The sequence below is a fragment of the Patella vulgata genome, chromosome 2, assembly GCF_932274485.2.
Source record: "Patella vulgata chromosome 2, xgPatVulg1.2, whole genome shotgun sequence".
NCBI classification, from domain to species: Eukaryota; Metazoa; Mollusca; class Gastropoda; family Patellidae; genus Patella; species Patella vulgata.
In genome coordinates this window covers 34,723,540-34,745,071 of record NC_065880.2, presented here as the reverse complement: position 1 = coordinate 34,745,071, position 21,532 = coordinate 34,723,540, and the positions used below count along the sequence as shown (strand labels likewise).

The window sequence follows — 21,532 nt, the reverse complement described above, 5'->3', positions numbered from 1 at the left end:
GCCTTGTAATACCATATTAGGTCGAGGCTTGATTTCTACGTTGAAATGCTTTAGTTTATATATATGGCATACACTCACAGAAACTGAAGGGGGAGGGTCAAATAGATTTTCAAACGTTATGGCCAAATTGTTGTTACTGAATGTAGCAGAAAGAATATTTAGCCTAAGAGATTGATAGTGTGGACATTCAATTAAGAAGTTAAATTCGGTTTCCGCTTTAGAGATGGAACAGAGTGCACATATAGTCTTGTACCGGCCCCTCTCTATTTCTAGTTTATGGGAACTCAATCGTAGTGCGGTCATAGCAGACTTGAAGTTTTTATTGTGTACATGAAGCAAATAATTAGCTGGATAGTCTATAGTAGGTTTTACAGTGCCGTAAGTTCTAAGTTTTGAATTGCCAGAAATATATTCGGTTTTATAAATAGTATTGAATTGGGACCTTATGGCCGTTTGAATGCAAATGATTACAGGATTTCTTTATTGTCTATATTTAGTAACACTAACAGGATATGACGTCAACTTGATCTTGGTACTCCCCTTTCTAAACATAGAATTGACAGTGAAACGTTCAGTTTTTTGATAAATACTTGCAACTGTTTGGATTATGTTTGGTTGACAGCCATATTCTACTCATAAAAATGTACCAACCAGGTTACTAACAACTATTATAACCATTTAGAGTACTATTAAGCCGTAGGAAAGGTTAATTTAGTATGTTTTTTGGTTGTCATTTTTGTATTGTATAAATATAAATGTCGGAGTTTAACTTCCTGTTTCATATACCGTTATAATTTTATGGAAAACACCTATTGAAATACTTAGCATTGGATTATGCCATAAACACTGTATCCTGTCATCACATCGAAAACTTTTCTGGTGCTGTGATTGGATATTAAAAGTTAAATTGTGAATACTGAAATATGAGTCACTGAAATGACATTCAGGATCAATTAATCATAAGGCATAAGGTTACATATGTAATATTATATATACACTACAGCATTGAAGTGTTGTTTTAAGTTACTAGATATTATGTCTGAGTTGACATTTGGCATATGTAGTTCTAAAGAAAAGACTTTTTCGACAAATGAGATAGTTATGTATGTACGTACGGTAAGATAATAAATATCTGAGTGTTGCAAAATACTGTTCTTTAAATAGATGAGTGTTTATATTTTCAATATGTTTTGAATGTTTTCTTGTTGAAAGTGACAATCCATCTTTAAGGTTAATTGTGATATTATATTTTGTATTTATCTAGTAGTAGTGTATTTTAAATGGTGAGGATGCTTCAGCAACATCAACAACAAATACAGGGTGCAACGGCTGCACAACAACAACCGTATCCAATTTCTCCTCAACCTCAACAATTTAATAATTTTCCTGAAGAATTTCTCCAGGTTGGACAGCGAAGAGAAAGATGGATATTAGACAGAACATTGGGCTCGGGAGGATTTGGAACTGTCACCTTATGGAAAAATGAGGTAGGCTACATTTTGGCTTTTAAAATAAGAAAAGTTGGACCAAAACACCACAAATTTTACTATGACTTTTAAACATGAGAAACGAAAATATGTTAGTCTCAAAAGGATCTAGTGTTGTTTTTAAACCCATTCCATCCTATGGCTGTAAATATTTGTAATATTTGAAATTGACTGCATTTGAAGGTAATTACATGTATTGTCCTCCACCTTTCGAATGCCTTGATGCTTAAGGTAAGCAGAGATAAGCAATTTGATTGGTTGGTGCTTTGGGACACGTTAACTTTAGTTCTAATTAAGTGAGAGAGGGAACACATCAATACCTTGACTAAGTTCGATGATGAGTATTTTCTGCTCAGGGCAAGCAGAGCGATAAGCAGTTTGATTGGTCTAGACTTTGGAAAACAATAACTCTCCTTCTAATTGAGGTAGAATGTTTAAACTTGGTGCAGGCGTTCATTAGGTGAATGCCTTGATGGAGTTCGATGATGAACATTGTCTGCTTACAGTAAGCAGAGATAAGCAATTTGATTGGTTGATGCTTTTGGGCACGATTACCTTTGGTTTTAATTAAGTAAGAGTGATGAAACTCAGAGTAGATTCATTATATCATTACCTTGACTACGTTCGATGATGAGTATTTTCTGCTTAGGCTAAGGAGCGATAAGCAGTTTGATTGGTCAAGACTTTAGAACATAACAACTCTGATTTTAATTGAGGTAGAATGTTTAAACTTGATGTAGATGTTCATTAAGTGAATGTCTTGACTGAGTTCAATGATTAACATTTTGAGCTAAAGCTAAGCAGAGCTAAGCCATTTCATTTTTCAATGCTTTGGGACAGGATAACTTTGATTCTATCTGATAGAGAGTGATGAAACTTAATGTATAGTTGATAATCAGTTTGATTGCTTGATACTTTTAAAAAAAATGAATGTGCTATTAATTAATATGTGTCATCTATTTATTTTGGGATTTTGGCGGGGGACATCAGCCTCACTGTCGGCTTGTTAATTAACAAGTTCTAAATTATTATGAATAATGAGTCAGTCGTGAAAATGAATTAACTAGTCTCTTCATCTGTGTTTTCCATCCTCATTAGCCCGGTTGGTACAAAAAAGTAGGATGGTAAACTTCAATTCAATTATTTCCATTCTCATTTGAGAAACTCTTTGTATTTCTGTGTTTTTACCATCTACTTACTTTAAATAACAATCAGTTAATTGGAGAGAAATTGGAAATTGACAATAAACTTTTTGTATTTCTGATGTTTTGTTTATTGTCTTCTAAATTTAGATAATTGAAGAGAAGTTGGCAATAAACTTTTTGTGTATTTTTGAATTATTTTATTATTATCTTCTGAATTTAAATAGAAATTAAGAGGTTTTATTTACACAAAATAGATAACTGGAGAAGAGGTGGCAATAAAGAAATGTCGACTTGGAGGTAATATGTCACATAAAAATTGTCAAAGATGGCAAATAGAAGTGGATATAATGAAAAGATTAAACCATGAAAATGTTGTGTCTGGGTGTGATGTTCCTGTTGGGCTGGAATCTTTAAAAGATGATCTTCCATTATTAGCCATGGAATACTGTGCTGGTGGTGACTTAAGAAAGGTAAAAGTTTATAATTTGATAAAAACTATGAAGATCTGCATGGAACAGTTTTGCAGTAACTAATTAGAGCAATGTGCCACAGTTAAAGTTAAAAATATATACTATCTTAATATAAAAACTGTTATTTTTATGTAATTATGTAAGTTTAGAATTAGTATTAACCAATGTAACCTTTAAATGGCAATAACTTGAATTGAATAATTTTTGGATTCTTTAAAGTATTAAAGTACTTTTGATTCTTTGTGGCATTGGTAGGGCAATGGTGTCTTGACTAGAATGTCCCACGTTCAAATCCTTTGTAGACCAGGAAGAATTTTCAGGATTATTCAAGCCTTGCAAAGAAAGAGTGCATAGTCATTTTAATAAAAACCTAGGTCTACTTGTGTACAAGTTACATGAACATGAAACAGTACCCATTGAATCTAAAAAGAGTAGGCAGAAAAACTACTGGGACACAAACCCACACCTGTCATTACCCTCATAATCATTTACCATATGTTAGTCTCCAGATAACCAAAGTAATGTTTACACAAGAGTTTAAGCGAGAGAGAGAAATGGGGTTTAACATCCACTCAACACAAATTGGGTCATTTCGGAACTAACATATCGTTCATTTTTTTTTCAATAATTTGCTAGCACGTAGGGGTCTTCAGAAGTGGGAGGCAACCAAAGGACCGGGAAAAAACCCACGAGGTTGGACAGGTGACCCTACTCTTTGTCACGTACAACTGGGGAATTGAAACCATGCCAGTTGACTCAATGACAGACCTTATCATGCAACCATTCGGCCATCCAACCCCCAAGAGTTTAAGCTGTTCAATTCATTTATAACTTGTGAATGTATATCATCTTAAACTATGAATTGAATTGTATTTTGGGTTCTGTCAGCTGGCTTTACTTTAAACAGTGGAGTAATTTTAAACATTTTTCAATATATTGTTTGAACATTTTATATTTTATATTTATTTGTGCACATCTTATATATAATGCTTACTTTAAATAAATATCCTAGATGATATATAAACATAATATGCATTTGATGAAATGTTACTCCCATCATGCAACTGTGGCATGTCTATTAAGGTTAAGCATAGGTCAAATGTATAACCTGTCAACTTTATACACATACTAGAAATCTTTAAGTATACATCATTCAACATTAACACTTCATTTATATATGTAGATAAAACATATTTGTTTTGAATAAAAATAAAAATTGAAGGACAAAAATACTAATAATATACCATTTTTAAAGTAAAATGGGGCAACGTTGAAGATGTTCAATGTCTCCCCAAAGACATTTATTCACAATATTTGTTGTTTCTTGCATTAGATTATAAGGAATGAATTTACTGTTGTATTTTGATAGATTTATTAAAGTAACCCCACTGGTGAGGCAAGATTAAACACCCAAATTTTGGTGTAGCATTCAAAGTTGCCCCACTGGCAAGACAAGACTGAACACCCACATTTTAAAACAAAAAATGGAAAATTTTATTGCTACACCAAAATAAACATGACTTTTTGCTAAAACTTTTTCTTCTGTATGAATTATAGCTGAAAATAGTAATTAGAAATATATAATAGCTTAGCAATCATTGATAAAAGAAAAAAAAATGTTCAAAGTACATGTAGCCTGGCTTCAGGGTTTTAGTGTTTTGTTTTGTTTTGTACATGTACCATGTATGTAGGGGGGTTGGATGGCTGAATGGTCAGCGTGCGTGCGCTGTATCATAAAGTCTGTCATTGAGTTGACTGGTGTGGTTTCGAATCCCCGGTTGTACGTTACAAGGAGTAGGGTCGCCTGTCCAACCTCGTGGGTTTTCTCCGGTTCCTCCGGTTTCCTGCCACTGCTAAAGACCCCTAGACACAAGCGAATTATTGAAATAAAATTAAACCATATGTTAGTCCCGAAATGACCTAGTTTGTGTCGCGTGGACGTTAAACCTCATTTCTCTCTCTCTCTCTCTCACCATGTATGTAGCAATCTAGATAGAAAATATTTATTGCATTCTATCCTCTGCAGATAATCAGTCAATGGTCAGTGGATGATGCTTAGAATGTGATTGATGTAGAATGTGACCATATTATTATTTACCATTTGTCCATTGAACTGATATGTGACCATATTATTATTTACCATTTGTCCATTCAACAGATATGTTAATTTTCTTCAGGTTCTAAATAATCCCAAAAATTGTTGTGGAATGAGTGAATTCGAAGTCCGATGTTTAGCACAAGATATTTCTTCAGCTATTGAATATTTACACATTAAAAGAATTATTCACAGAGATTTAAAACCTGAAAATATTGTACTTAGCTCAGCTGAGAACAGGGTGAATAAATATAATCTTTCATTTCTTGATGGTGTGAATCCTGTGATATACATTCTATTATCATATGGATTCATTATCATTTCTTTCTCTTGCACGTAATCGTATATGAAAATAATGTTGCAAAATAAGACCATAACATATGATTGTTGATGATGCAATTTAAGGAGCACTACCTATGAGGCCTTGGGTTCGATCCTGTAGTTGGCCAATAAAATGTCTCAGAATATTCCAGTCTAGTTTCCCCATGTCAGTGCTTTAAGACAGAAGACCTGACAAGGAAAGTGGTTCTAGTCATTTTCATGTGATGGAAGCCCAAGGCAGCCCACTGCCTATACAGTTAGTACATTTGGAGCAGAAAAGTCTGACATTCAATCACATTTCATTAGATGCTTAACATACATTGTACCAATTGTATAAACTTGACTTATCTTAGTGGAGGATTTCCAATAAGCTTGACAAAAATTCTGCATGTGTAAAAAATGTCAGGAACATCAACATCAGTTTTCTTTTTCTTTTTGGAGCATGTTTGATCCCTGTATTGACCTAGAGAGATTATTGGTATTTTCTGGCAGAAAATCTGGCAAGGAACAATGTATAGTCGATAGGATGGGACAAAATACTGAGGTCCTGTGTACACATTGGCGTGCACGTAAAAGAACCCTTGACAGTTGGAATTTAATTTAAGAGTAGGATGTACTGTAGTGCCGCTGTCCAAGCAAATTTGCACTCATAGCCAACTGTATGGCGTATGCCCATCTTCAGGTTAGTCTGTGCAGAACAGTAGGACATTATATAAACCCCATGTCATTTCTTTTTTCTTTTTTAGACTATATATAAACTGATTGATCTTGGTTATGCTAAAGAATTAGATCAGAGTAGTGTTTGCCAATCTTTTGTTGGAACTTTACAGTATTTAGTAAGTATAATGTTCTTATTTATTTCTAATTTAATCCATTTGATAATCAAACTATGGGTAAATTTTGTGCTGAATTAGATTTCTTTGAATGATTTGTTCTTTGAATGATTTGTTTTTTTCAGGCTCCAGAATTATTTGTTGGTCAGAAATATACACAGACGGTAGATTTTTGGTCTTTTGGAACTGTTATATTTGAATGTTTAACTGGGTCAAGGCCATTTTTACCTTCTTTGTCTCCTGTCAGATGGTAAGTGAATGCTTTATTATTAGAAATGCATTATGCAAGAGCTAAATCTGCCTATTTCAGGCCTTTCTTTAAGCCTGAAATGTTATCTAAATTATTAATTAGACATTAATTAACTTATCCAGACCATAATCATTGCTAGCCTGCAATATTTACTGGATTAGGATCCGATTTGCTGCTCAACTTTCATTCATGATTTAATCATGAAATGGATAATTGAGACTGTGTTTTTTATCATATCGATTTTATTAATGATGATGGAGGCTAGGACGAAAATTCAATTGCTAAATTCTTGGTTCAGAGTTGATCAATTTGACTGAAATTTTCAGAAAATTCCCTTTACATTATCTAGTATTTATCTATTCTAGTTAGAACTGCCAGCTCTTTATCTAACCCCCCATAATGTGTCTTTAATCTTTGAGTGTACCCCATTTAGTGATTGGGAAACACATTAAGAGAACACAGTTTTTATGGGGAACTATCTGGAATACTAGTGATTGTTTCCCATAAAAACTGTGTTCTGCTTCATTATTATCTGTTGGACACTTCAGTATAGTTTCTGCTAGAAATTGATAGTCACCTGGTAACTTTTGATTATTATTGATTGAGGATATCGTTTGAACCTGATTAGTACGAGAATGGGTCTTTGGTGCAATTCAATTTCAGTACAAAGATTTATGACAGTATGAGTGTGGGTTGTTTCAATTTTCTATATTTTGTGTAATATAATATTAGCATTATAATTTCATTGTAATAATATTCTTATAATTGAAGGCATAAAGAAGTTAACCAGAAGTCACCAGATGATATCTGTGCATATTTTGACAATAATGCTGAAATCAGATTTTCAAAGAAACTATTTACTCCAAACCATTTAACAAAGTAAGTTGCAGATTTCTTAAATTTATTTTGAAAAAATTGGATTATCTTTTATTGTAAGATTTTGACCTTTTTTGTAACCGTAAATATCATCTTTGCACAGTTAAAGATCCCACATTCTTTAAATATCATTTCATGGACAGTGTTTACTTTTTGCTTTTATTTATAGAATAATGCAAAATTATTTTGAGAATTGGTTGAAACTAATGTTAAGATGGGATGCAAAGAGTCGAGGAGGAGGTTTAACTGAAGAACGAAGACCTAATTGTTTTGTTCATTTAAAAAGTATTTTATCTCTTAAGGTATGTTTATATCACAAAGTCAATCGTTCATCAATATATTATCATCAATATTTCATCTATATATAAACTTATAACTAGGGTACTTAAGTCGTTGAGCAATGGGCAGTTCACATCACCAGAGTTTTCCCAAAATGATGCCAGTGTTAATTGCTCCAAACTTTGCTTGTCTCAAACATATTGGATACTACTTTCTTGTGGGATTCATTATCATTGGTTTTACAGCTGACATGGCAGATTTTGCTGCTAGTAAACTGGAGGAGACCTTCTCACAAGTCTTATGTTTTTAATACGACAATTGTATATATTATGTTTTGCAGATTTCACATATATTATTTGTTGAAGCTAACCGGTTGATATCTGTACCTGTACCAAATACTCAAACGATGCAGGATTTACAACGTATTATCGAACAGGAGACTAAAATACCTCCATTAGATCAAGATATATTATTAGCTAGTGGTCTAAGTCCAGATTTAACTAAACCTGCCTCACAGTGTTGGTCAGAACCTGTAAGTTACAACATTTCTGTTCAAAACGTTTTATTTAGAACTTTGACTTCTTGGAATATAATTTGCTCTGTAGCATATGGTCCATGGAGGGAAACTGGAATAGCAAATGGGTAATTCCAGGGTAACAGATGGGACAAAAGATAAAATTAATTATCAGAGTACCGGTAAATTTCAGCTCTGGTTATTTCAATACATTTGAAAACATGCAATGGAAAGTATTTTTGACAACCACCATTTCAAGCTTTTAATATCCATCAAAAAATTTTTTTGGGGAAAAAATAATTCCTGAGAATTTGGGGATTATGTTTGAGGTGAAGGATGTAACATTTTTAGACCACCGTTTTACCTAATCTTAATATCAACACATTGATCTATCTCAATTACTAAAATTTAGTTTAACTAACATGTCTATGTTAAAATAGAATCTTATAACTGGAATTAGGTAAAATAGCTATGTTTTCGTATTTGTCATTATGCCACAGCAGCACCATAAACACTGTGAGCGGTGGGACATCAGAATATGTGACGGATGGGACATTAAATATATGCAACAAATTAATTATTCAGAATAAGAATTTAATACAGACCTTCCATTCTAGAGTTACCATCTGTTTGCAAAAGCATTCTGAACACGATAGAGGCTACAGTTTTTAACAGACTTTTTTCTAATTGAGTGTAAAACATTGGTGTCATGAGAGGACAAACCTTGCCCAATTTCAGCATTATGTGACCTTCCATTCTGGAGTTACCCCTTCGAAAACTTTGTGAACGTGAAAGAGGCTACCGCTTTGAACAGATTCCTTTTCAACATTGGTGTCATGCATTTGGGTAATGAGAGGACAAATCCCATCGATATTCAGCATTCCCTTATTGAAAGACCTTAGCTGAAAACCTTTTGAGTGTGATAGAGGCTACAGTTTAACATAATTTTGTCAAGTTTGGTTTGAAGCATTGGGGTATTATCAATCGACATTTTAAGTCTTCTGGAACCGTTCATTCTAGAGTTACCTTGTGAACGCAATACAGATTTCAGTTTTTAAAAGATTTTTTTATTAAATTTTTTGTGAAACTTTTGTGTATGAAGTTTATGAACCCCATATTGATATGGGGTTATGGAAGGTGGAAACTTCTGTTCCGAAGTAAATTTCCCTTTTCCCAAAAATGTAAACGCAATAGAGGCTACAGTTTAACAGATGCTTTTTTCACATTTAGTGTGAAGCATTGGGATCATGACAAAATTAATGCTTTTGATTTCCAGCATTAAATGGCCTTCTGTTCAGCAATTATGCACAGTGAAAACAAAATGGAAGGGATACAGGCAACAGTTTTTAATGGATTTTTTTCAAATTTGGTGTGAAGCATTTAGACTGACAAATTTTCAAATTTGGTGTGCAGCATGGAGATGAACCATGCTGATTTTCAGCATTCTATGACTTTCCATTCTACATTGTCGATAAAATGTTGCACTGCTATGATTTTTATTAGTCTGGCCTTCAGATGCAACATTATTGCTTCGTTTATACTATTTGTAGTCAACAAAGTTTAAGTATGAGACATGCAGGGGTCCTGATCTCAGGATGGGACAAAATCTCTGTGACAGATGAGACAGTGGGGGATCTGTGGGACACCATTATTTATTGCAAAACCAACTTGAGGAAAATACAACCATATATATACTCTATAGCTTGTATATATAAAAGATGTTAATATTATGATTTATTTTTGTATTTATCAAAAATACTTTTTGAAAGAAAAATTCATTAATATTGCTAATTTTGCAGTGTCGTTTGTGGAGTATAGAGAGTAAAAACCAAATCCAAGTGTTTTTGTCTTTAATTTCATCACATTAAAGTAACTATTACTTATAATTTTTATTTGTTTGTATTATTATTCATTTATGTACTTTATTTTTTCTTATGATAAAGGGTGAAGAAGAATGGTTAGTATTTTTATTTAGGAAAAGTGACACAACTTTAACATACAAGAGAGGTAAACAGTTGCCTCAGATGGTACAGCATATAGTTAAAGAACCGAAAACAATATTATCCAATAGTGTAAGTAGTTTGAATTTTATACATGGCACAGGATCAATTGAAATTTTTATTATGTAAATAATAGACTGCTATATTATATTGCAGTGAAATTATAAAATTTAGGTTTGATAAAAGTACTTGGTCGAAAATCAGGCTTGTTAAACCAATCGTTGTAGCTCTGTTTTCAGTGGAATTATTAATTGTAATTCCTTCAGAACTAAAATAAGGATTGGAAATAATATAATAGAAACATATGAATAATAGGTCTTTTATAGATTTTCACACAAAGACAAAGATATGTCAAAAAATACCACCTTTTAGCCCTAAATTAGTAAAACAACTCAAGTTAACACATTCACTTTACGAAACTTCTGAATAAGTTAACACATTCACTTTACGAAACTTCTGAATAAGTTTTTTCATGCAATATTTTGATACATATAGGAACAAAGAAAAGCTTGGGCTCATGCTGTTTTCTTCTGTCAAGAACAGAATCAAGACTTTAAACGTCTGATCGGAAGCCAGAGAGCCACCATGTAAGTTTGTAATCATTTTTTTTTCTCTCGGATAAATTAATGTAGTATATAGTACCATATTCATTGACAACACCATGTATATGGTTGAAACTAGTTTATGACTGGGAAATTAAAGTAAAATAAAATAAGTGCAATTGCTGGATTTTACTTAATACTATGTCAGTACAATCTATCATGGACTATGTTTGATCTTCGCTGACTGCCTTCAAATGGAAAGCAGTTACTGAATGACAAACATGGATTAGATACATGTATAAGTAAAACAAACACATAAGACCTATTTTGCATATTCATTAAAAGAACAAAATTTGCAGATATAATTTATAAAGATGAAATTGATGACCCTAATAATTCTTTAAAGAGGTGAATCTTTATGTAAAATTTAAATGTTTTAATTGTGCGGTGATATAAATATTAGTATTTGATATTTGCAGGTTAAGTTTATTGAGGTCTAATTCTGAATTTGTGCGAATGAAGAGTAAAATGCTGTCAGATGTGGGACAAATGATGGCAAGAAAAGATCATTTCAAAGACAGGTAATTAATTATTCATTTACCTAAACATAATAGAGGCTTTTACAGGACTTGATAATAATGTATAGAAAACCCAAGTCCTCAGCTTTGCTGGCGAAGATAAACACGAGGGAAGATATATGAGACAATTAGATTGAAGAGAAGCAGGTCATTTGAATTTTGAGTTGAGATAATATTACAGAATCTTGTATACATGTTCTTTTATATTGTTTCAGTTTAGAGTTAGATATTGCTAAATATGAAGATCAGAGGATTGATGGTATCAGTAAGTTTATTTCTTCAGTTTTAATCTGTATTATTTTTTACATGAATATAAATATGTACTGTCGTGATATACTATACAGTCTCATTCTTTAGACGGTTTAGAACATGGAAATTTTGGATGGTGATTCATAAAACAAAATTTAAAGTAAGAATTTTTTTCAGAAATTAAAAACTGAATTGTATTAAAATGGAATTATATGAAATTTTGTTCTTCAGCTTCTGATTTGATGTTTTCAAAATGGCAGAAAACGGAAGATGATATTGACAAATTCAACGAATTGGTATGTTTAACTCTTTTAGTTGACTATAAATAGGGTATATTTCCCTGGGATCTTTTTCTGATGACGACTTTTAGTGTAAATCAAATTTTAAAAAGTCCCTGATACTCTTTAGGCCTATATAATTATTATTGTTTATATACTCTGTCTCCAAAGATAAATGAACATGGTTACTAGTATATATTAACTTACGTAATTAATTAGCCTATAAATAAAGCTGTGTCTACTAAATGCATATTGATTTTGTTTCTTTAAATGGAAGGTTGATAACTAAGTTCTTCCACCTTAGAAGAGTGCTAAGTGATTGCCCAAGAACAGTCTCATCACGCAACAATCTTCTGATCTTAAATCCTAATATAAGATAGTATTACCTTTCCTTCTTGTGGATTACCTGGTTAACCGAAGTCCGAGAATGAATTATTGAAATTTATCAAGGAATGCCGATTGATTTCACAACCTTATCATGATTATTAATGATAGTGTCACAACAGTCAAGAATGATTTTGGATCTACAAATCAAATTTTAATTTTTTTTCTTTTAGAGAGATTATGCTCTAAAGTTGGAACAGGATGCAAATGCTTTGCAAACCAAAATTGTGGAGCTACAGAAAAGTCCATATGCCCGAGGAAAACCAAGCCCACATCTCAATGAATGGTAAATATACATTTACATTTTAAAAGAATATTTCTCAAAACCAATCATATTGATACTGTATATATATACACTATTATTAAATATCCTAGGTCAGCTGAATAGTGTGAATAAACACTGGTATACACCAGTATGCCAAATGAAAGAATAATATTCCAATTAAATTGCCTTTTTAATTTCAGTGAAGAAAAGGCAAGGACATTGTTTAGTCAACTTAGACAAGCTTCAAAAGGTATACTGTGTTAAATATTAATTATTGTCTTTGTCTCCCACATTTCGAAGAAAGCAGGGGACAATTAAAATGGCTACATCTGTCTGTCTGACTGTCCGTCCGTTTGTCTGTCCGTCACACTTTTTAGGACACAGTAACTCTCCTTCTAATTGAGTTAGAATGTTCAAACTTGGTGTAGGTGTTTATTAAGTCAATGCCTTGATGGAGTTCGAAGATGAGCAATTTCTGCTTAGGGTTAGCAGAAATAAGCAGTTTGATTGGTTGATGCTTTAGGACACAATAACTTTAGTTCTGATTAAGTGAGAGTGATGAAACTTGGCGTATAGTTTCAGTACACCAATACCTTGACTAAGTTCGATAATGAACATTTTCTGATCAGGGTAAGCAGAGCGATAAGCAATTTGATTGATCAAGACTTTGGAACACAATAACGCTCCTTCTAATTGAGCAACAATGTTCAAACTTGGTGTAGGTGTTTTAGGTGAATGCCTTTATGGAGTTCAAAGATGAGAATTTTCTGCTAAGGGTAAGCATTGATAAGTAATTTCATTGGTTGATTTGATACTATAGGACACGATAACTTTAGTTCTAATTAAGTGAGAGTGATGAAACTTGGTGTATAGTTTCATCACATCGATACCTTGCTTAAGTTTGATAATGAACATTTTCTGCTGAGGGTAAGCAGAGCCATAAGCATTTTGATTGACCAAGATTTTGAAACACAGTAACTTTCCTAATTGGGGTAGAGTGTTTAAGCTTAGTGTAGGTGTTCATTAGGTGAATGCCTTGATGGAGATTGATGATGAACATTGTCTACTTAGGGTAAGCAGAGATAAGCAACTTGATTGGTTGATGCTTTTGGACACAATAACTTTGGTTATAATTAAATGGGAGCTATGAAACTCCGCGTATAGATTCATTATATCATTACCTTGACTAAGTTTGATAAGAATTTTCTGCTTAGGTTAAGGAGCGATAAACAATTTGATTGGTCAAGACTTTGGAACATAACAACTCTGCTTTTAATTGAGATAGAAAGTTTAAACTTGATATTGATGTTCATTAGGTGAATGCCTTGACTGAGTTCAATGATTACCATTTCCCACTAAAGCTAATTAAGCAGAGCTAAGCAATTTCTTTGACTTTGATTCTGTCTGATAGAGAGTGATGAAACTTGTGTATAGTTGATGATCAGTTTGATTGCTCTATACTTTTGAAAAAGATAAACATGCAATTATTTAATATGTGTCATATATTTATTTCAGGATTTCAGCGGGGGACATCAGCCTCACTGTTGGCTTGTTTATTATATACTCTGGTTCCTGTCATATTATTTATTTATTAATTTGTTTTAATAAAACTGTCTGTAAATTAGCAATGAAAATGAGAGTGTGCTAGCATACTATGCTTACTCCATAGAGCAGTGATAAGAAAAATGTTGAGCTGTAATGTCTGGGTTTAATTGCCCATTCTGTATTGTCCATGTATTGTGTATTGACCATTCATTGTTTTTTGGCCATTCATTGTGGATTGTACATTCATTGTGTATTGCCCATTATTGTGTATTTCTCATTATTGTGTATTGCCCATTAATTGTGTATTGCCCATTCATTGTGAATTTACCAATCATTTTTATACGCCCACATTGAAATGTGGTCGTATATTGTCGTCGCCCCTGTCTGTCCAGCCGGCGGTCCGGCGTCCACAATTGCTTGTGGACGCTCTAGAGACTAAAGTTAATATCCAATTGACTTAAATTTATACACAGTGTTTAAGGTCATGAGGCGAAGAAGCCTATTGATTTTCAGCGATTTTCGATAATTACTGCCAGAGTTATGGCCCTTGATCACTTCAAAAAATCTTGTAGATTCTCTAGAGGCCAAAGTTAATATCCGATTGACTTCAAATTTATACACAGGGCTTAAGGTCATGAGACGAAGAAGCCTATTGATTTTCAGCAATTTACGATAATTACTGCCAGAGTTATGGCCCTTGATCACTTTGAAAAATCTTGTGGACGATCTAGAGGCTAAAGTTAATATCTGATTGAGTTTTAATTTATACACAGTGTTTAAGGTCATGAGACGAAGAAGTCAATTCATTTCCAGTGATTTTCGATAATTACTGCCACAGTTATGGCCCTTGATCACTTCAAAAAATCTTATGGATGTTCGAGAGGCTAAAGTTAATATCTGATTGAATTTAAATTTATACACAGTGTTTGAGGTCACGAGACGAAGAATCCTATTGGACTTTTAAAGATTTCTGATAATTACTGCCAAAGTTATGGCCCTTGATCACTTTGAAAAATCTTGTGACGCTCTAGAGGCTAAAGTTATCATCCGATTGACTTCAGATTGATACACAAAGTTTAAGATCTTGATACAAACAAATAAATTTTTATGACTTGAACAGCTAAATCCATGATATTAAAAGTTTTATATACTAAGCGTTAGCATGGGGCAGAACTTTATAAAAACCAAACAAATTCTAATGGTTTTCTGATAATTACTTCATGAGTTGTTACTCTTAATCAGATTTTAGTGTATTATAAATGTTTCATTACCGAAAAAAGATAAAAATATGTGACAACACTTGTTGACTGCCCGGACAATTTAGCTGCTGTGGGCGTATGTTTCATTGCCTGGCAACCAATCTTTTTATTGATGATTCATCGTGTATTAACCATTGTGTATATGGAGAAAAGGTAGACCACTAGTTTAATATTATTTGTCTTTGTAAATTTTGTACAGGTAGCCACTTGATGGAACATACACAGATGGTAGATGCAGTGACCAAATGTATTTTATTTAGAGACAGATCAGTAGCAGAAATGTTGACTCATATCAGGTTAGATGGTCTTTGATAGCATTTTTATATTGTGGGAAAGTAGGTATCATCTGTAACCCTGCTGTTGCAGACCTCATTGGCATAAGATTACACTTCATCCATGAATAGGATAGTATACGGAAAGAAATATTGTACAAAGATCTGTGTCAAAAATGTGTTCATTACCTAGAATATGCAGAATAATTAAGGACAGGTTCAGAAACATGTTAAATATATGATCATTTTTATTACTGACCTTTTCCATTGTGTTGATTTAACTTCAACCTGTCCAATAACAACTTCATCTTAAAAACCTACCTGTGTACACATTTATGTTTTTCAGTAAAATTTGTATCTGCCGTGCTAATTTGAATCAAATATTACCCAATATACAGAGATGTTGCGATGACATAAGTGCAGCATGTAAACAGCTTACATCTAATCAACGTAGTAGACAACAAGATATCTGGAAACTTATTAAAGTTGCTGTAAGTTTATTTTAAACAGTTCTGTGAACCTATTCATAATGATTACATGTCATTTCGGTCCCGCGTCATTTCGAACTTACGACATTTCGGACTGAAAATAATATGGCCTCGGCATTTGGGACTTGGACAGGTGACAGTTTGGAAATGTTGAACAAAAACAATTTTATAAAAATAACATGCAGGTAAAATTTACCTCTCGCCATCAAGTACGGCATGTGGAATTGTGGATCACGAACCGTACAGGGTAAATCCTGTATAGACCCCTTCAGGAACAGCAAAATTTCCAGTGATGAATGTTTATGAAAAGAATGTTTTATTTCTTTATATCTGTAATATGTATATAAAAAGGAGCTGATGAATTTATTAGAAATAGGCCAATTCAAAACACGAAAGAAAAATTAACATGAAACACATGGTTAAAAGGCTCCACCAAACGATAAAACATTAGTTGCACTTACGGTTCTTTATCATCGTTTCCCGTAAAAGTAATATATTTTTGCAAAAAGAATAATATTTCAAAATGACCTACCCAAAAACAAAAGTAAATATTTACACGACATGCACTGATTTTACAAGTCCCTTCGAAATTTTTAACAGTAATCTGTAAGCTGCACGTTGACATTCATTACTCAACAAGCTTGCCATAGATAGCAGTACCAATCAATAAATTAGTGCATAGGAAGAAAAGTCTTTTCGGAAAATATTAGAAATGGCAACGATCAAAGCAGGATAATTAAAGCTGATTAACCGATGTTATTGTAGTATGTACCGTATTGTCCTTTTGTGGATGTGGAAAAACGTGAGTTGTCAATCATCAATAATGACTGCAGTGCGTTGATTGCAATTATGCCGTTTCACGTTAAACACATTTTTAGGCTTTCACAATTATAAAAACATTAGCAGTGATTGGTCAATCAAGCTCATTTCGTGTTTAATAAAAGAAAAACAACGAAGTATTACTAAATATATACAAATTTTCAACAGTATTTTGGTGTCAGGTTCAATACTCGCCGATGAAACAGAACAAAATAGAACAAGCAGTGTTAATGTTTCATCTGAGTCCGAAACGCGCTAGACCGAGTCTGAAAAGTCGTCAAGTAAATCCGAACTGTTGTCAAAGTCTGTCTGAGAGGTCGTCCGTGTTGAGTCCGAAATGAGGCAGGACTGAAATGTTGTGCTACCTTTATAAGATGTGTTCGAAATTTCCATCCTTGTCTGTAACAAATTCATTTAAAGTGCACCTGATATCCAACATAATTTATGCTCGCTATTATTTTGTGTAATGCTAATAGCAAAAACAATGACCATCAACAAGCAAACATCATGCATATCTCTTCTTCATTCCCTGATATAATGACACAATTGTATTGGCCCTGAGTTCTCAAAGCATTCTCAGACTTGAGTTAAGAATTTACTCAAAATTGTTCGCCTACTTTTAACTAAAATACATGTATAGCATAGCCCTTTATATAACTTTTGTTGTTTTAATATCAAATACATCATTATCTGCAAAGTTTTGTGTTTCTGGATCAAAGGTATTTCTCATAAACAGTGGTTGAAAGTTGAGAAAATTCTTAATGTAAGTCAAAGAATGATTTGTGAACTTGGGGCCTGGTTTATATTGTATAGTTTTATTGTTTTCTAGCTAGGTCAAGCCAAAGCGCTGTCCAGATCAAACTCTCAAAAACAGCAACAGTCCATGCCCCAGCAAGTTCAGCCAGTTAATCATACACCTATGTCTATTACAAGTTCTAGTTTAATGCAATCTTTGTCCAGATGTGAATCATTGAGAATAATGGAAAATGGAAAGGAGCAAGCAGAAAGGTATACAGACTAGATTTCAATAAATTATATTCAATTACGTCTTGATTTCTACACAAATTTCTAATACAAAAATACTGGTAGATCCAATGCTGATTGCTATAGTCATACATGTATATGGTGAAAAATACTGTAGCTATTTTTGTTCATGTAGTATGTGAGAGATATTTTGGAAATAAATATACACACAATTTTTTGTCTGTAGCTTATAGGAGATAAAGCTCTACGGTAAATTGTTATTATCTAGAGTCCTTGACATTGCAAACAAAGTGTATTAGTCCATTCCAATCCATATTAATGTTATTTATGATGAAAATGTGGGCGCTTGATATCCAATATTTACGACACAGTGAACAATGTTAAAAGTTGACGAGGGTATGTACTCTATGCTATCGAGTGCCATTTGTAATGATGATTACATCAGTGCATAAGTGAAATGTCATAAACAGTACTTTTCATATAGACTGGACTAACCAGACGCAAGTGAATGCCATTCAATTTGGACTGCTCACATATTTTGACGAACAAAACTGAGTAGAAATTACAATGAAGTTTTAAAAAGTTTTACAGTAATATATGCTTTTTGAACCATTTTCGTACATTTGGAGTTTCCAAAGAAGAGAGATGTGGTAGAAATTATGATTTGTGATTAAGGTGGTAGAGTTATTAAGGTTGGCAGTTAAAGAATCATGCCAGAAGTTCATAAAATCAATTTTATTTGTGTGGTAGTATTCTGATGAAGTTACATAATCTGATCTATAAGTATGATAATTGTTTATTTTATTTTTTTTTTTTCTAGAAATCAGAGCATGATGAGACAAATAATGGAACAAGATCAAAGTAATATGATATCAAGTTCGTTAAATGAACTTTTGTATAATCAAGATACAGATATTGACAATGATATACACGAAACGAATCTTACGTAACATAAAATGCAATCCATAGAAACCAAAAAATAGACACGGTTTTAATTCCTTTTCATAAAGAAAAATGCATCCATTATGTTGCTTTGCCTCATTAAATATCAATCAAACCTAAATGGAAACTTGCAGTGGGGTTCTGTTACTTTACCAAACATCAAAGGAAATACTTCAAATACACAACTATTTGTTGTATACATCCCTGCAATCTGGTTCACATATCCTGAATAAAAATATTGTTAAAAAAAAATCCCTGCAAGAATTTATCACTGCAACTCACGCATCACATCGTTGTACTGTTTTAGCAGGAGTTTCTGTATTTAATGTTTAGTTATAGAGTCTGAAATTCAGACCATTGTTGTAAATTATTAAAATCTGTTGAAAATCATCAAAAACTAATGGGTTCCTACTGTCACATAGTTTAAAATGGTCTGTCTAGATTAGATGATGAGTGTCAGGTTTACAACTGTGTCGAGTAATTAATTAATCTGTTAATTACTCAACACCTTTTGGGAAAGTAAACACTTGTAAACATATAATATTGTATTTGATTTATAGAAAAAGTTAAGATGTAGTATGTTTGCACAATTTATTGCTTGTGCATAAAATACCACAATCAAGTTATAATGCACACAAAATAATATTTTGCAGGATAATGTTTGGGGAAAAAATAAAAAACAATTTCAGTCATATTTGTGCTCATAAAGATAAACCTTGTAATGTTGAGAGTTCAAGTATGGTTGCAGGACTAATCAGTGCCGGACTAAATGAGAGATTGTGCTTGACAAAAGCCTGAATTTGTGCCTGTGATAAGTGCCTTATTTCCAGGCTTGTTAACAAGCTGCATAGTGACAGTATCAGACGTATGTTGTAGACAATAGGAAGAATTGAGGACTAAGTAAGGTATTGAAGAGTTTTGAAAATTTAGAATGGCCCCCTGAGTATATGTTGCTGATGCTGGTTTACTTACCAAGTGGTCCTGCCCTTTATCCTGGTCTTGGTCTTGGTCTCTCGCAGGAAAGCTTATTCACTTAGCTTAGGTCCGATGTCGGACGAATATCCACAGCATTAATAAGACCTATGTTTTTTTTAGCATTTCTTAGAATACTAATATCAATATTCTACAACCACTATATAGATATATATATATATTGAATGTATATTTTTTTTTGAAGAAACTTCCATGGTGCAACTTTTATTATTTCATGTTACAGAATTATGTAACAATGGTGTAAAAAAATTGTGTAAACTGCATTTATAGAAATTTTGCTCGTTATTTTTTATTTTACAAGTGATAGAACTGAGTAATCTGTAAATAAAATAAGTGCTTGAGACTTGCTCAAATGCAGTAGCATAATATGAACGAGAGGGGTTCACTAGTCTGCGGGTGCACTATTCTGTCGTTATAAAAAATACTATAAATAATTGGTATATAAAAAAACCCAGCAGGTATGCTGGCTGATTGGTATCATGTTGTGATGTCGTCGTTTCGCCCTTCATAACGACATTTTAAACCGACAGCATGACATTTTAACCCGACAATACAACATTTATACATGTTGTATGTAATGTCGCGTAAAAATGTTGTATTGTCCTGTTAAAATATTGTGATGTCGGCCATCTTCCTCTCAATATACAGTTTGATTATGTACACTGATCCTGGTGTTGGTCAAGAATGTTCCCCGGGATGTTGCAACGTGGTTTCTCCTTCTTGGTAGTGCAGCCAATCGGACTATTAAAGATAGGCATATGCTACGCAGAGTGCTATGACAGAAATTTTCTATGGACAATGGCATTTCTTCATCGAATTCCAAATGTGAATGGTTCTTTAATGTGCATGCCAATGTGTACACAGGGGCTTGTGTTTTTGTCCCATCTTCACAACTAGACAATATCCTTTGTTCAAACATTCGTCCTGCACTACCGACAGGGCGAAACCATGCTGCGAAATCCCAGGGAACTTTCTTGATCAGCACCAGGATCATTGTAAATAATCATACTATATATTGAGAGGAAGATGGCCGACATACAACATTTTAACCCTGACATTACAGTTTAAATGTCATGGTGTCAAGTGAAATGTCATATTGTCGGTTTTAAATTGTTGTGATTTCGGGTTGTTGGGTTGTCACCTTATGAAGGGCGACATCACAACATGATACCATACCATTCTGCCACCATACCCGCTTGGTTTTTTGATACCCATCTTTATAGTATTTTTATACCGGTGGATGAGTGCACCCGTGGACTAGTGAACCCGCGGACCAGTGAGCATTCCCTATACGAACATGGTGTAGATGATATAATGTTAAAATGTGTATTCTCTATATTTTAATTCAAAAAAGATTTTTTAAAAGTTTATTGAATGAGCTCACAAGTCATCATTCCGTAGTTATGGTTGTTGTCCATTTAAATCTGCTTTGTGTTCAAAAGAAGTGATTTAACATTGCTAGTTGTCACCTGTCCAGGCTGAAGCATGGAATGTGATTATGAACATAATATAAAACAAAATTGTTATCATTATGTAAATTTGTGATCATTATGTAAATTTGTTATCATCTATTGTATATAAAACTGTTGAGTGCGATAAATTATATGTAATATTAAGGTAATAAAACAAGATTTAATTTAATATATTTTTTGTAATCTGTCATG

The 21,532-nt window shown here is 33.0% G+C and overlaps 1 protein-coding gene across 7 annotated transcripts; it reads left to right on the top strand.

The window, feature by feature from the left end:
- Positions 1-264: 264 nt before the first annotated feature.
- LOC126811745 (inhibitor of nuclear factor kappa-B kinase subunit alpha) lies at positions 265-21,509 on the top strand. 7 transcript variants are annotated; one of them, XM_050537625.2, is made up of 20 exons: positions 265-654; positions 1,268-1,487; positions 2,887-3,102; positions 5,280-5,438; positions 6,265-6,354; positions 6,477-6,601; positions 7,373-7,480; positions 7,647-7,779; positions 8,097-8,288; positions 10,214-10,342; positions 10,766-10,857; positions 11,292-11,393; positions 11,606-11,655; positions 11,871-11,935; positions 12,475-12,587; positions 12,767-12,816; positions 15,570-15,666; positions 15,989-16,133; positions 17,779-17,957; positions 18,754-21,509. In XM_050537625.2, the coding sequence occupies exons 2-20, from the start codon at positions 1,281-1,283 to the stop codon at positions 18,881-18,883; spliced, it is 2,382 nt and encodes a 793-aa protein (XP_050393582.1). In that variant the 5' UTR covers positions 265-654; positions 1,268-1,280; the 3' UTR covers positions 18,884-21,509. The 7 variants fall into 7 exon arrangements, with proteins under 7 accessions (XP_050393582.1, XP_050393577.1, XP_050393576.1 ...); XM_050537620.2 differs by having other exon boundaries at positions 265-705; XM_050537619.2 differs by having other exon boundaries at positions 265-705; positions 1,265-1,487.
- Positions 21,510-21,532: the final 23 nt, after the last annotated feature.

What these genes read in the sequence shown, in the direction of transcription:
- LOC126811745 (XM_050537625.2), top strand. Translation starts at nt 1,281, where the DNA reads ATGGTGAGGATGCTTCAGCAACATCAACAACAAATACAGGGTGCAACG. An exon ending in TCACCTTATGGAAAAATGAG is followed by an intron (nt 1,488 to 2,886) that starts GTAGGCTACATT and finishes TACACAAAATAG; the next exon opens with ATAACTGGAGAAGAGGTGGC. An exon ending in GGAAAGGAGCAAGCAGAAAG is followed by an intron (nt 17,958 to 18,753) that starts GTATACAGACTA and finishes TTTTTTTTCTAG; the next exon opens with AAATCAGAGCATGATGAGAC.